Source organism: Rhamphochromis sp. 'chilingali' (genome assembly GCF_963969265.1).
Source record: "Rhamphochromis sp. 'chilingali' genome assembly, chromosome: 15".
Classification (NCBI taxonomy): domain Eukaryota; kingdom Metazoa; phylum Chordata; class Actinopteri; order Cichliformes; family Cichlidae; genus Rhamphochromis; species Rhamphochromis sp. 'chilingali'.
The window spans coordinates 15,711,541-15,727,214 of record NC_137942.1 but is presented as its reverse complement, the minus strand read 5'-3'; the positions used below and the strand labels follow the sequence as shown (position 1 = coordinate 15,727,214).

The window sequence follows — 15,674 nt, the reverse complement described above, 5'->3', positions numbered from 1 at the left end:
AAAAATAAAAGTGGGACACAAAGGAAGACATAAGGATGTATTATTGCACTATAAGCAATTTCATCACAAGTGTGCAGATTCAATATCTTCTTCAGAAAAGTAGTTTGCCTTTTGGACACCAAAAATCCAGGCCAGGCAAATACAACCACAACAATTAAGACTCCACAGTTACAGAAATTCAAGGTATTAACAATAAGTAATAGTAAAAACAAACCACAGCTGTGTGCAAATCACACCCATATAATATCAGCTGTGTTACCTTGGGATGGTTGTAACTAAGGTGGCTCAGGTAAACTACTAACCGGAAGGTTGGTGGTTCGATCCCAGTCTGCTCCATGCCAAATATCCTTGGGCAAATACTAACATCATGGTGCTCTCTGATGCATCTATTGGAGGTGTGAATGTCTGATATGAAGCACTTAGGAACAGCATAGAAAAAAGTGCTTGTGTGAATGTACAAGTTGCTCAGATAGAGTAAAAAAGCGCTATAAGAACCAGTCCATTTCCAAGGTATAAAAGTCCTCTGGGCACACGATACATACAAAAGTGGTACCCTGTACTTCTGTCATGATGTTAGCAAGGTGTCTTCACGATGAAGAAGGTGTGACACATTGCTAAGGATACATCACCCCTTATTCACCACTCAGGACTCCCAAAGGTGAATCGTACTGTGTTGTAGCTGACCTCAAATCTTTCTGTCCATGTTTGTAATCCTACTCAGTTTGTTCTTGTTAACTACAGACAGTGAAAAATACCATGCAATAAAACAAGAAGTTAGAATGCTCTCTGCAAAAAAACAAACAAAAAAGAAAAAGAAAAAAAGAACCAGCGTATGTCTGTCTCAAACTCCTCTTGAAGTATAATCATTGTAATCTAGCTTTTGAATCCTGCCAGTTTTTCTTCAGTCACTGTCCCTAAGTACTTGTATTCTTTTACGTCCTCAGTACAGTCACCGCTAACTGCCATCTGTTGATCAAGGACTCAACTCATCTGATGATTTTGCTGTTTACCTTTTGCTATGACAACCTATGCACTGACCTTTGCAGTCTTACAGTTTTTAATGCATGTGTAACATCGATAAACATGTTTCATTTTATGTGGTTTGGAGGACAGTGTATTCTGTGTAATACACACAACAGAGCATCTTCTTTGCTCCCACCCCCTTTATATGTGCATAATTGGTTGTAAAATGTGAGAAATTTGTTGTACACATTACTAGAAGGCGCACCTGTTTTGTCACTTCATATTTAGTGGTTGTCTTGCAGAAGAGGACGATTAAAATAGGACTTAAATTACATAAATTCATTAATTCATAAAGTTTCAGACTACAAAACGCTGCACAATGTACAGTAAGGAGAGTGGTACATAAATTACATTATTTTCCCCCAAGATCATCCAGTTTTTTTTAATACTTGGCACATTAAATAATTCATCTAATCACTCATAACAATAAATAAATAAATTACATACATTATAAAATTTTAAACTGAGATTTGTTTAACACAGTAGAGAATAGCTGCAAGCAGATCATATTAATGATATTTATGTAGACTCATTTGCCAAGAACTCGTTATCCTCTTGAGCACTATTAACTCGAGGCTATGAGCAGATAACAACATAGTAAAACAAAGAGCGTGTGATAAAGTAGCCCTGCTAGGATATAGCCTAATTCTATTGCATTCACTGAGAAATGAAGGGGAAAAGAGGGCAGGTGGCATTGAGCTTATTGGAACGAGAGCCTTTGACTTGCTCGGGGGATCAGATTGGAACGTGGCCCGCGTGCTGTTGCTAGGAGGCGCTGTTGGAGCCCGGAAGAGTTGAGCATGGTGATGAAGACGATCGAACCGAGATTGAGGAGAGAGACGTGAGTCTCACCGATAAAGCCTCCAGTTTGTGTTTCCCTGCGACATCTGTCCGTGTCTGACAGTCCCTGCTGGAAGACAGGAGGGCGATATTAGTGTTTCTCCACTGAGTAGGTAAGAATAAGCGCCGGGTATCCGCTGTCATTCTGAAGAGGGTATCTGCACTAAGACGTCTTTTTTAGCTTCCAAAGACAGCAAAACTGGATAATGCTTAAATATTAACATAAAAGCTGCCGAAGTTAAGCTTTCTCTGTAATACCAGATACACAAAGAAAACGATCCCCACCTCTGCTCTGCCGGATGGAAGAACAAGCGTGGATTGGCTAGTGTAATTAGGCGTCTGAAGACCAGCAGCAGCATCATTAGGACCTGCTGGTTGAATTCAAACCTATCCAATAGATTAGATATGCTGCATAGAGCCAGTAACACTCACGCTTATTTCAAAGGCACATTGTTTTAATTGAATCCACACAGGAGCTGTCTGCTTACGCAAACGCCCTACCTGTCTGTGAGTAGTCTGCAGACTACTGTCATTTGCTGACAGACATTTCAGAAATAGAAACAGTATTGATCAGACACACGAGTCCCTTTTGCATTTCCACAAAACATGGAAATGGAAGACAGGCACCAGCAATGTATGACAGAAAGCAAAGGAATGGCAGGAATGTGATGAGTGTGATAAAATCACAGAGGACAGACAGACTGGCTATTGTTGTAGGTGATTTGTCACATTTACCCACATGGTTTCGGCTCGTCGGTCAAACCCCAGTGTAGTGCAGCCTCACACGGACCCTCCCTTTTAATCTCTCGCTCTCCATTTAATTTAACAGCTCGGCCACGAGGCTACATGGTGTGTGTGTCCTACTCAGAGTGTGGATGTGCGGGTGTCCAGAGATGGAAAGCTATGAGGAGTTCTGTCTGCGGAGTCTGGCATTATTGCAGGAGGAGGGGAAATTCAAGAAGACTACATGCGAGCCATCATGTTCCCTGAAGGCTCGCTCTGTCATCCACTTCTATGGAAGAGCTGCGCTTTCACCTCTGGTAAGGAAGAGATAGACAGGCTTGGAAGCCCATGCTAAATGGATTACACAAGATGTAGATGCATGTGAGAGTTCACAGTTTAAACTGAATGAAACATCTGTTTGTGAGCAAATCTGATGAATGAATATATGAACTGCTTTATGACAACAGAGCTTCTCACAGCAGACTTTTTGGCTTGCCATAAAACTGTAAAATGCATTCCATTTAGGTAAACTTACTCGTGCATCCATTTCATTTACTGCTAAGACAAGCCAAAGCCTCTGCTGTGGGAACAGCCTGTTAGGTCAGCAGCTGGCAAAGGGAAACAGTGCGAACGTGGAACATCAGGGCTGTTTGATGTTTGTTAGAAAAATCCATTCGCTTGTGATTGCTGACTAAATAAGTTTGCAGGAAGAGTCCAGCATCAGTCTCTCTTCCATCCAGAAGAAGATACACAAAATATACTGGAAGAAGGCTGAATTCTTCCAGTATATTTCTCATCTGTAATAACATTTTTAGGTACAAAGTGAAAAACTGTGCCTCTTTCAGCTGAATAAACATGCGTATTTTTGAAAATTAAATGCTGAAAAACAAACAACAAAAGCCGCAACCGAATGTATTTTCATTTTCCAGCTGAATGCAGAGCAGTGGAACGAGATGTGTGGCTACAGACAGAAGGCGGTCCAACTGGAAGTGGACAGACAGAACCAGCAGAGGAACAAGCTTTTGGCCAGGATTCAGGGCATACTGGATCAGGCTCAGGTCAGTTGCACACTATGGTCACAGGTCTGGGTGTCATCTGGTCGGGTGAGAGGCCTATTTAGGATAAGATCAAAACATGCTTTGTGAGTACAAACCCAATTCCACACTTTGTCAAATGTAAATGAAGTTCTACCATTTTAAGCAAAAAAGGAGATTATTTAGATTTTGATGGCAGTAACAAGTCTCAAAAACTGTGAGAGGGCCATGTTTACCACTCTGTAATGTTGTATTATACGCAGCATGCATATTGTCATATTTTCCGGAAACATAAAGTGCCATTCCATCTATACGCAGATGGCTGCCAGCTCTACTTACCTTTTAGTCATTCTGATAGTCTCCCAACTCGACCTCTGCTTGACTGCCTTACTGATGTCAAAGCATGGATGGCAAAAAACATTTTAAATTTTAATGATCTGAAGACAGAAGCAATTTTATTTGGCCCAAATCGTTCTTCTCATACTCCAGATGTTGATCTTGTAGCTTTGACTTCCCAACTAAAGAGTTCGATCACAAAACTCAGAGTTAAAATTGATTCTGCACTTACCTTTGATGACCATGTAAACGGGGTGGTAAAATCAGCATTTCATCACCTCAGACGTTTATCAAAGGTTAACCCCTTTCTTTCCCAGCGTGACTTGGAAGGTGTTATTCATGCCTTTATTACCTCACGTTTAGATTATTGTAATTCTCTTTTAATAGGGGTTGGGCAGGGCACTTTGTCACACCTGCAATTAGTGCAAAATGCTGCGGCACGATTTTTAACTGGCAGAAGAAAATTTGATCACATCACTCCGATTTTGGCCTCTTTACACTGGCTTCCAATTGAATTCAGGATCCGTTTTAAAGTCCATTTATTGGTTTTTAAATCTCTAAATGGTCTGGCACCTGTTTATTTGTCTGACTTGTTGAAGCCCCACGTCCCCACTCGTTCCCTTCGGTCAGCTGAGCAGTCGCTGCTTTCGGTCCCAAAGTCACGGCTGAAACTTAGAGGAGGCCGAGCGTTCTCTGTTGCTGCGCCGATGCTTTGGAATAACCTTCCTCTCCATATTAGACAGGCTACATCAGTGCCAGTTTTTAAGTCTTTATTAAAAACCTATTTTTATTCCCTGGCTTTTAACTCTGTGGGTAACTGATATTCTTTTTATTTTTTTTATTGCTATGTCTGGTTTTATTACTATGTGCATATTAGTATTGTACAGCACTTTGGTCTACCAGGTGTGTTTTTAAAGTGCTATATAAATAAATAAATGATGATGATGATGATGATGATTGTCTTGCTAAAATATGCAAGAAATATGCAAGACCTTCCCCCAAAATACATAGATAGGAGTGTGTGTTGCTGTAAGAACTGCATACACCATCAGAGATGCAGGCTTTTGAACTGAGTGCTGATAACAAGCCAGATGGTCTCTTGCCTCTTTAGTCCAGGTGTGGCGTCCATGTTTTCCAAGAAGAATTTCAATATGTCTGACCACAGAATTGTTTTCCACTTTGCCTCAGTCTATTTTAAATGATCGTATCCATATAAAGCTTCTTCTTTGCATACAAGAACTTCAACCTGCTTTTCTGGAAACCTTCCTCTAAACCTTTTAATGTTATTAGTTGTGGTCCCATGTCCCACCTTGTTTTTAGGTGTGGTGCTGCTATCAAATTCAAATTTAGCTAATATTTTTGATTAAATAGTAAATATATTTGATATGTTTTCCATGTTCTGTTGGCAATGACATATATGAAAATCATTGCATTCTGTTGTATTTATCTTTTACCATCATTCCAACTTTCATGGAATTGGGGTTGTATAATGTTATGTAGGCACTCTGAAAAAGTGCTGGACTCTCGTGCTAATATTATTATGCTGACATCGCGTCCTGCTTTTACTGAATGTAAATAGTTTTGGGGCTTTTGACCTATAGTATATATTAAATAGGTTTGTGTGCCAGTCCCATAATGGAGCACATAAAGTGAATTACAGTCTGTCCTGTTGTCTCTGGTGACATACTCAGAGTTGAATACAGGTTATCTGGCCTAACATTTTCCCCAGTGTGCCGTGCTATTTTTTACCTGATGACGTGTTTTCATAACAGCTCAAGATTCAAAGCAGTATTGTTCATTTACTCAGTGTCAGATTTGCTCTACTTTCGTAATTCCCAGTCTTTGAACAAATGTGATCTAAAGATTTTGTCTGTTATCGTTCACAATGGAACAACCAAAACTCAAGCATGTAATCACATTTTCATTAAAAAACTAACATCAACAAATAAGCTAATTATTTACAGACCATAATTATCACTTGATTTGCCTGTATGCTGAGCTTACATGCGTTTTAATGAAATTCTTTGGTGAAATACTGCTTTTTATGTTTCACAGGTGCTTAAAGTACCAGATGAAGAGGTTGACAAGTTGCCAGTTTCTAAATCTGCAACAGTCAACGGCTACACTCTGGTCACTGACTCACCTGGGCTCCCCAAAGATGCTGCATTTGGGGTTCAGACAAATAGTCATCGTGCTGCTCCATGCTCTGAGATTCCTGTGCTTAATGATTATAAGGCAGTGGAGGAAGTGAAGGTGGATGCCCAAGAGAAGAGTGAGGAGGAGGAAGAAGAGGATGAGGAAGAGGACATTAGTTTGGACAGCCTTCTTAAGAGATCAAGGGAGTATGTGAAGAAAGAGCAGAGTCAGCAGGGATCAAAAGCTGTCCGCGCAATGACCCAGTCTCCCCCACCTGAGACTGACTCTGTCAGTGAAGAGAAGAGCTGCAGCCCTGTGACGGACACAGGCATTCAGTTTGGATTCAGTCTGCACCACAGCCCTGTCGGCCCGCCTCAAATCCAGCATCAAGTGCTGCGTGACCCTAGTCCTCAAAAGTCCATCTGCCTCTCACCTAGTCTACCAGAACCATTTTCTTGTCTCCCCAATCCAGAGACCAGCATAAGTCCTCGTCCACAGAGACGCAAACCACGCCCAGTTTCCACAGGCAACATCCATTTTTCATTTCCCATCGGCCCAGCAGACCTTATCGCTCGAAGCCCAGGACGGTCAGAGGAAGCCATTGGTGTGGCAGACTGGGGAGATGCTTCAATGTCTCCATCTCACTGGAGCTCAGTGGGAATAGAGGGCGTCAGCCAGAGTGGCATTCGTCGATCCAGCCACTGTGGAACCAGTCCAGTGAAGGAGAACTGTAACCCTGTCAGTGCCTCGGTGCCCAGCTCAATGGGTGATCACCTGGCTGCAGGTTTTCGCCGGCGCTGCCACACTATGGACAGCCAGCTGCATACCTACCATTCTGGAGCGGAGCGCATAGACCGCAGCCAGGAACGCCTCCCTCGCTTCATGGCAGGAGTTACACTGTTTGCTCCCAGTCGGCGCACACCTTCAGCCCCTTTAAACCAGTCGTATGATGTAGAGAATCCTTCACTGCCTATGCTGAGGCCCTGTGTGACTCCTGCAGACGAATCTCCGGGGCCAAACAATGGCAGGAAAACACCGACTGTCCTCAGACATGCAGCTGAAGCACAGGCCCGCAAGACAGGTGAGTGCCTTTGATGTAAGCTATTTATTTTTTTTATGTTTACAACTGTGTAACTCCCACTGAGATTTCTGATTCCCACATTTATATATTTTATGTTAAGTGAGTAAAACTTTGACATGGTAAAAGACAACTGATTTATTTGTATGCATTTGTGCTTATTAACAGATGAGACCCAGTGGCGAGCGCAGGCTCTGGAGGACATGCAAAGACGTCTTGAGAAGGAGCATGCTTTGCAGATGTCTCTGCTCCTCGCTGAGCAGGAGAAAGAGCAACAGCGCCTCCACCTGGTCAGCACGTGGAATTTAACATGACCATTTTATATAGAAGTAGATCAGAAAAAAAGTGTTCTTTTTTTAAATGACCATGAAAAGCTACACCAAAACCTAATGTTTAACTACAATGCCAAACTTTATTTTCTTTATTTTCTTTTGCTTTCTTTGTGTGTGTGTGTGTGTGTGTGTGTGTGTGTGTGTGTGTGTGTGTGTGTGTGTGTGTGTGTGTGTACATCTGAGTTTTATATGCCTTTTTAAAAAGATTATGAGCAGAGCATTAGTGAAATACAAATAATGTTGTGTGCGGTGTGTTTAGGAGCTTGAGGAGACAGAGAGAAGGCTGAAGGAGCAGGGGTCTGTACGTCCTCTAAGTGCAGATGCTTGTGGCTGGAATCGTAGGTCTGTGAACGACTGCCATCCTATCATGAGCCCCTCGTGCCCGGGACTAAGTCCTGTCCACACACCATCAGAACGATCACCTGGACACAGTATAGGTATCGTTTTAATAAACTTCTGTGCTCAGGATTGTAAAAAGTGTTTACAAAAGACACATGAATGTCATGGTTCATTTTTACCCACCCCTTGCTGAAACAAAATGTTTAGATTATAATTGTTAAAAGTTATCTGCATTAAGCTAAGGTTAGCTCAAATTCAGTACATTGACATATTAGATGAAGTAAATTAGGAGAATATTTAAACTGATGAAGTGCATAGAGGCACTTGACATGTTAGAAAAACCTAATATGAGCCATTGTTGAGATATAGAGCACACCTATACAAACAACTAATATGCTGAACCCTGTATGCAACAGCTAAAATTATAAGATGGAGAAGCTGAATTAAATATGAAAGTCACTGTGCAAGTCTTTGCCACTGTGTGCAGCAAAGCACGCAACCACTGTGTGAGGTCACTTCTGAGCTGATGAGCAGGCTACACATGATCAGAGCAGGAGCTGGCTGAGAACGCATCAGAGGGAGGCAAACAGAGCTATGATAACTCGAGCATGTAGCTATCTGAGAGTTCAGTTTCTTCCTCACACCTCAGATGCGCAGCAGTTTTCTTGCATCTAGATTCATGTGTGTAGAGCGTTCATAGCATCAGCATCATGTTTTTGCTTATTTGTTTTGTTGGGTTGAAAAATAACTAAATAAACTTGTGATCATACTTATGGATCACCATGGAGCATACCATTGGCCATGTGAGTTATTTATGCAGAGGAAAAAAGTGAGTGTGAATGTGCCTGACGTCGCTCCAACTATGAGAGGTGATTCTGCAGGTCACCAGCTATCGTAGTGGGGAAAAAAAAGAAAAAAAGAAACAAAATTTACATTGTTGATGAAAAATAATAATAGGAAAACAGTTTTGTGTTTCTCAGCCAAGAACAACTACAATCTCATTTTCTGTTTTTAAGAAAGGAGAGTTTAAAAAACAGAGAGAGAGAGATGTGTGTTGTTTAGGCAGTAATGAGAATAATGAAAATGTCTTAGTTTTGTCACTTTTAGGTGAAAAGCAGACCTGGATCAATTTTCCACATGCAGCGGTCGGAAGAAAATTATAGGTTAACATCACTGGAAGTGATCAGGCCAAGTTTCTGGCTGAATTGTTTACAGCGTCATGTGTCCCTCAACCTAACAGTTACTATCATAGGCTACCAGAAAAAGGGTGGTGAAATGACCTTTTAAATGAACCAGAACTGTCCCTTAATTATATACAAGACAGTAAGAGACATAATGTTTTTATTAATATAAGGATGGTGTTTTCCTCACTAAACTGGAAGTGCATTTTGTTGTTAGAGCTTTTGTTTTTCATACAAACAGCATTTCACACATCAGCACAAATATAGCTTAGAGGTGATATCAACTTATGAAGTCAGGGAGTAGAGAAACAGATCAGATACACTGACTACTCGCTGAAGAACAACAGTGATTACTTTTTAATGTTTTCGGTCATTGTTATTGTCTGTTATTTGCTTTCTAAATTCTGTGTCCTATAATATCAGAAAAAAATAAAATGCTAGTGTTTGTTGATGAGATATGCTGCTCGTTTCAGCTGCGTCTTTAAAATATCTACTGTTTCTTTCTCCAGGTTTGCCCAGTCCTGTCCCTTCTAGTGCATCCTCTCCATGTCTTCAGCCTCCTCTTTATCTGTGGGGTTCCACGTGGGGGGCTAACAAACCTCGGGCCAGGCAAAGTCTGGTGTGTAAACACTGCAAAACAGGAATAGCATTGGCAGCCAAATCCAAACTTCAGCACACTGGCTGAGCTCATTACACCTTTAAGTACATGTAGTATATATACTGTAAAGTGTATATAATAAGTGTATATAAATCTGATTTATATTGTAAGTACCATTGTTTCTTTTACTCTGTTACATCCATAACGCTCTGAACTGTTGTAAGTCTTCAAAGCAAAGACCAAATAGAAGCTAAAAGTCTTCTTGGTATGCAGTCTTGCAGCAACCTTTTATTGTAATTGAGTCTATTTTTTGTCCATTAAATCAGAAAACGTGTATGTATGTGAAGACTGATATCATTTATCTTAATATCTCACATTTTCTCCATGTTCTTCATTACTTTCTCCCAGGTTCTGACAGCTGATCAGCAGAAAGCATTTTGCAGAATTGGTGCTATCACTCGCGGCTTCCTCACACGCAGACTGCTTAAAACGGAGAAAGTCAAACACCTCCGCCAAACCATCATGGTGAGTTCCATTTCATACCTTCATACACAATAAAAGAGTTACAGGAGTGTAAGGAAGTTTCATTTTAGATTATGACGTTAGTGACTGAGTGTGTCTAACTGTGCACTCTCTCTGTATTTATATGTGTGCCTTAAGGATACGCAGGAGTTCATCCGTTCATTTCAAACTGAAGCTCTACAGAAGAGAAGCGCCTACACAGCACAAGATCTCGCCCTGCAGGAGAGAGTTAGAGCCCAGGTATGACTGTGTACTAAACCTCTATAGCCAGCAGAGGGCCATCTTTATTCATGTTTCTCCTTGTTTGTTGTTCCCTCAGTTACGTGCAGCCCTGTATGACATCCATGACATCTTCTATGAAATGCCTTTGGAGGATCGCTTAGCATTACTGCAGCAGGACAGAGAGCTCCGTGTGGAGAGGAAGCTACGAGACATGGTAACATGAACACAGTCAAGTAAATAATCAAGTATCCAGATTTAATCAAGAGAAGGTGATCGTTATTGTCACTGAAAATATCCCTCTGTCCTTCTAGAGCCTATAAACTAAGCTTTAGTTTGTTCAAACACTGGAGAAAGTTTTATGAAGCCATGCATTCTGTGTCTGGAAAGGTTCATCCAGACACTCGTGGCTTATCTTGTTGTTATTAATGCATTGTTTGTAATATAGCACCTTCTCACAAAAGCAATTGTAAGAAATTGGTTTGTGACTGTCTTTGACTTTTTCAGTATTCTGAGTTGTTTTTTTTTAATAAACTATAAACTACATTCACTCCAACAGGAGAAAGCCAAGTGCCCCAAAGAGAGAGTGGCTCTTTCTGCTGCCACACAGAGGTCTCTGGACAGGAAAAAGAAGTAAGACAAGAAATGAAAACACGTGTTTTACGTTCATGCTGTTGAGATCCAGTGATCAGTGGTGTATCTGGTGCTTCTTTAGGGTTGGTGAATCTCCAGCACAGACTAGGAAGATGCAGCAGAAGCCAAAAAGCCCCACTACCAACAGGTGTGAGACACAGCTGTGGGATTTTATTACTTTTTAATTCATTTTGTGTTTCCCTCGATGTAATTTCTAGATTTTTGTCCCCAGACGTTGTTTAGATAAATTCATTATTCCTTTCCTAGAGTCTTGAAGCCAAGCCAAGGACAAAATGCCTCTGTCCCAGGACAGCTTAACCGTCAGGGGTGAGTCTGTACTGGTACAGATTGTAAAACACTTTTTATAAAACACCAATTGCCTGAATCGCATATTCATGAAAACAGCAGTCTTCAGACACACCCTGCTTTTGACGTATTTAAAGTCACCACAGTGACTTTTTTCTCTTAGGAGCTGGTACAGAAAGACCCCAGAGGAGAGGGTGAAGCGCACAGAGAACCTGAAGAAGCAACACTCGCTGGGCTAATTCATGACACAACATGCCCCGACCTGTGAACTTGAATATTTAGTATTTTAATACAAACCTTGTACCACTGAACTTTAGTCAGCGCTGCTAACCACATGATTGTCCTTCAGTTAGCTTTGGAAATTCACATGAATGTATTCACACACAAAAACAGCTGATTGTTATGATGAAGAAAAGAATAAGTAGCTGTAGTTAAATGTAAGCCACAAGAAACTCAATTGAAAACACGTAAAAACATTTCTGTGCCTGAGTACTCTGCCTTTGTTGTCTGTCATGTTTTAGCATGCATATATTTAATATCAAGTGCTTATAGCTGTAAGTTGCACACAGACAGTCACATAATGTAGTTGTTCTGAAAATACAATATTTTAATGTATATGATTTATTCCTTCAAGGGCTTTAATTACCAGTTCGTGCATTGTTTTGTTCTTTATGCTGAGTGTACTATAAAATGTATAGTACTCCAAGTCTGAGTCGTATCAGGGTGTTTTAGTATTTGGTTTAAATGCCTAATGAAACGGAAAAAAGATAAATATCTGTGTTTACACTCTGGCATGCTGTTACATTAATGTAGCTTCACACGACCACAGATGCACAGCCGGCATTCAGTGTGGACTTTGTTTCAGAAATGACTGAAGAAAAATAAATTTACAAGACCAAGAAACAATATAAGACATTTTAATGAAATAGTATTTCTGAAATATAGTGTGAACTGATGCGTTTACTGCAGCACCATGCTGACTTCATATTTGTGCACTTGTAGCATTCAGCATTGATGTTTTTCTCCCACATTGCTGTGTGTGTCTTTTAAAGGATGATTTATTTCATTTAAAATGTCAGATTGTCTTTTTTCTTCAATGTCCAGAATAAAATCTGAAATTATTTAAATTTTCATGGAATTTAATTCATGATACAGTTAAATTATAACCTAGCTAAACTAAGCTAACTATAACTTAGCCATAAGTTTTTGACATGAGCTTCTTTTCTGTTGTTTGCTTTACCGATGTTTCATGACCCAGTAAATACGTTCAGCATGGTTTCAAACAAGGATCCTACTTAGATATTTAATTCTGGCCCATGATAAGGTAATAAAGCCAAATATTAACAGTGGTCATGTTTATTTTTCATAAATCTCTAAAAATAATTTACTGTATTTACACATCCTTTTTTTGATGAAATTGACTATATTTTAATCTACTCTGAATACCACCACAAATCCAGAGTGAAGAAGGAGACCAAACAGATTTTTCTAGGCATATTTACAGCAATAAGACTTTAATTATAATAATTTTTATGTTGCAGGATACAAACATTCTTGAGCAAATCGATTTGTATTATATTCAACAGACTTGCACACATTCCAACATTAAACAGAATAAGTCTCATCATTCATTACACAATAAAATGAGGTAATATGAAGCTTTGTGATCCATTTTCTCTGTAATAGTAATCTGTGTCAGGATGCAGCTAAACCATATTCATCTAGTTGGCCTGGATTTTTAGCCTGCATGCAAAAAATGTTTTTATGTCACAATAACATGAATTTCATTTCGAAAAGAGGCACAACTGCTATATATTATAAATACATGGTGAATACAAAGTTAAAAAAGGCAAGCTTGTGGCTGTTTACAAATAATTGCATAATCTACAGTACGTGTCTCCTCTATATGCAAAAAATACGTAATAGTAATGAGTGATATAATCCTACATTGTGATATAATCCTACATTGTGATATAATCCTACATTGTGATATAATCCTACATTGCGCTGACTACATTATCTCCACACTGTCACACCAAAAGAAAACGTAAGCCACAGATCTCGCACACATTTGAACAAAATGGCTCCAAACTGCTTTAAAAAAGTTAAATATGCGTAATTTTTCTAAGATTGTGCAAGAAATTTTGTTTTTCATTTCATCTACTGTCGACAACATAAATAAAGGTTTTTAGTTTCCTGTAGTTAAAACAGCCATTTGCCATGACAGACAGCGACATAGCTGTGCTGGAACTAGAATACCTCTCATATGAGTTTGGTAAAGACACCAGCCGACCATCCACATATATGCATTTACACCTAACATCTTTCAAGAAGAAGGCTTTGAGTCAGTTTTCACTTCCACAAAGATATTCTGTGATGCACTGTCAGGAATCATCTAGCTGCCCTCTGCATCATCCATCCATCCGTCCGTCCGTCCATCTTTTTTCACTTATGCGGGGCCAGGTCGTGGGGTCAGCAGCCCAAGCAGAGAAGACCAGACCTCCCTCTCCCCAGCCACCTCCTCCAGCTTGTCTGTGGTAAGACCAAGGCGTACCCAGGCTAGCCAAGAGATACAATCTCTCCAGCGTGTCCTGGATCTGTCCCGGGGCCTCCTCCTGGTGGGACATGCTCAGAACACACCTCACCCAGACTTGCACACATCCTTGTAAGATGCCCGAACCACATCATCTGGCTCCTTTCGAGGTGAAGGAGCAGCGGCTCCACTCTGAGCCCCTCCTGGAAGGGAGAGGCCAGCCACCCTTCGGAGGAAGCTTATTTCCGCCTCTGGTATCCACAGTTTTGTTCTTCAGTCATAAGCCACAGCTTGTGACCATAGGTGAGGGTAGCGACATGGATCGACCGTTTGAGAGAAATTGAGAACTTCGCTTTTACACTTAGGAATAAAATTATTAAATAAAGTTGTCATGGTGATTGTTATGTACACATTGCAATTCTGCTCATTAATTAGTTGGCACTCTGTGTAATGAGGGCTGTTGGGAAATCAGTTTTACCCCAGTTCTTTTTATTCCTCGAGCATCCAGAGATGGCACCGGACTCAGTAGTCATTTTCACAAAATCTTTATTCATCTTTATTCATCTTCATTTAAGCATGCACTTCTAGAAGGGAAGACGAGGCCGGTGTCCCTCTCCAAAATCTTCACTCCTTTGTCTGTGAAACACAGTTTTATAGAAGCGACCCCATCATAAACCCCCCCCACGGTGGGCCGCAAACTCTGTGTCTGTGTGCACGAGCACATGAATGCCTACATGTGCGCGTTCCCTAGTGTCTATGTGAGTGCTCGTGTGTGACTGTGTGCACATGAGTGATTGTGCGTGACAGTTAAAACACTGTGGGTGTAGGTAACTCCCTAGAAGTCATAAAACCCCTCTCACTTCCAGACCACAGGTATCCAGTTACAATGTTGAGACCCCCCCATACATCCTCTGGGGAATTTCCACTCAGCATTAACTCTTCTCTGTTTTACTGTCACAGCTCAAGTGGGGGAGGGGTACAATCTACTCCTAAGTTCACGACACAATCAGCCTTTACTATATTGAGGGCAGTGTCAGTGTCTCTACAACAGTTCTACATTCTATGATAACACATTTCTAAACTCTAAATCAGCTAAATATTCTACAGGGTCAAAAGCATCAATTCAGTGCTAAGCTTGAATTGAATTATTGAGACTGACATAATGAGCTGTAGAGGGATTTGCAAACATGCAAAAATTCTGGGCCAAGCGAGTCTGAACAGAATGTCCGGACTTAGATAATAATAAGAATCAATAGGCAGCGAATTGCCAGCTAATATTAATACAGCAAGGCTAGAGAGCGAGGTGTTTTTCTTTCTCTATTTTGTTTCTAGGAAAAGGAGCAGATGCAGACAAGGTCAGATGTGGATAGAGTGGGGGAGAAGATCCACTCGGGAGACAGCAGAACCGGACACGTTGTTTCCCAGAAGAAGTAGTCATAATAACACTTGTTTTTGTTGTGGTATAAAATTGTAATACCTGCTTACAGGCTCATCATTTTTGTGAAGCAGACCTCTGGTTCACATTGAGGTCTAGCATGCTGAAACTTCAAGTGCTGAAATGAATTTAATCTTTTAAAAGACCGTTTCTCTTTCTTTAAGGAAGCAGAGGAGAAAGACTAACTCCAATACACTCAGCTCTCTCTTCACCAAGATGGATTGGTACAGCTTCTGCATCACTGCAGCCGCAGCACCAATCCGTCTGTCAGTCTCCCGCTCCCCTCTCCTATCACTCGCAAACAAGATACTTAAATTCCTCCACTTGGGCCAAGAACTTGTCCCTGATCTGGAGTGGGCACTCCACCCTTTTCCAGCTGAGGACCATGGCCTCAGATTTGGAGGTG

At 40.7% G+C, this 15,674-nt stretch overlaps 1 protein-coding gene across 1 annotated transcript; it reads left to right on the top strand.

Moving 5' to 3' along the window:
* Positions 1-1,696: 1,696 nt before the first annotated feature.
* Positions 1,697-12,641, top strand: ccp110 (centriolar coiled-coil protein 110). Its single transcript, XM_080904932.1, has 14 exons — positions 1,697-1,976; positions 2,693-2,903; positions 3,516-3,644; positions 6,012-7,173; positions 7,339-7,460; positions 7,762-7,939; positions 9,532-9,641; positions 10,029-10,145; positions 10,281-10,382; positions 10,462-10,578; positions 10,921-10,994; positions 11,077-11,142; positions 11,262-11,321; positions 11,464-12,641. Exons 2-14 carry the CDS (start codon positions 2,739-2,741, stop codon positions 11,537-11,539), a joined length of 2,478 nt encoding a protein of 825 aa, XP_080761058.1. The 5' UTR covers positions 1,697-1,976; positions 2,693-2,738; the 3' UTR covers positions 11,540-12,641.
* Positions 12,642-15,674: the final 3,033 nt, after the last annotated feature.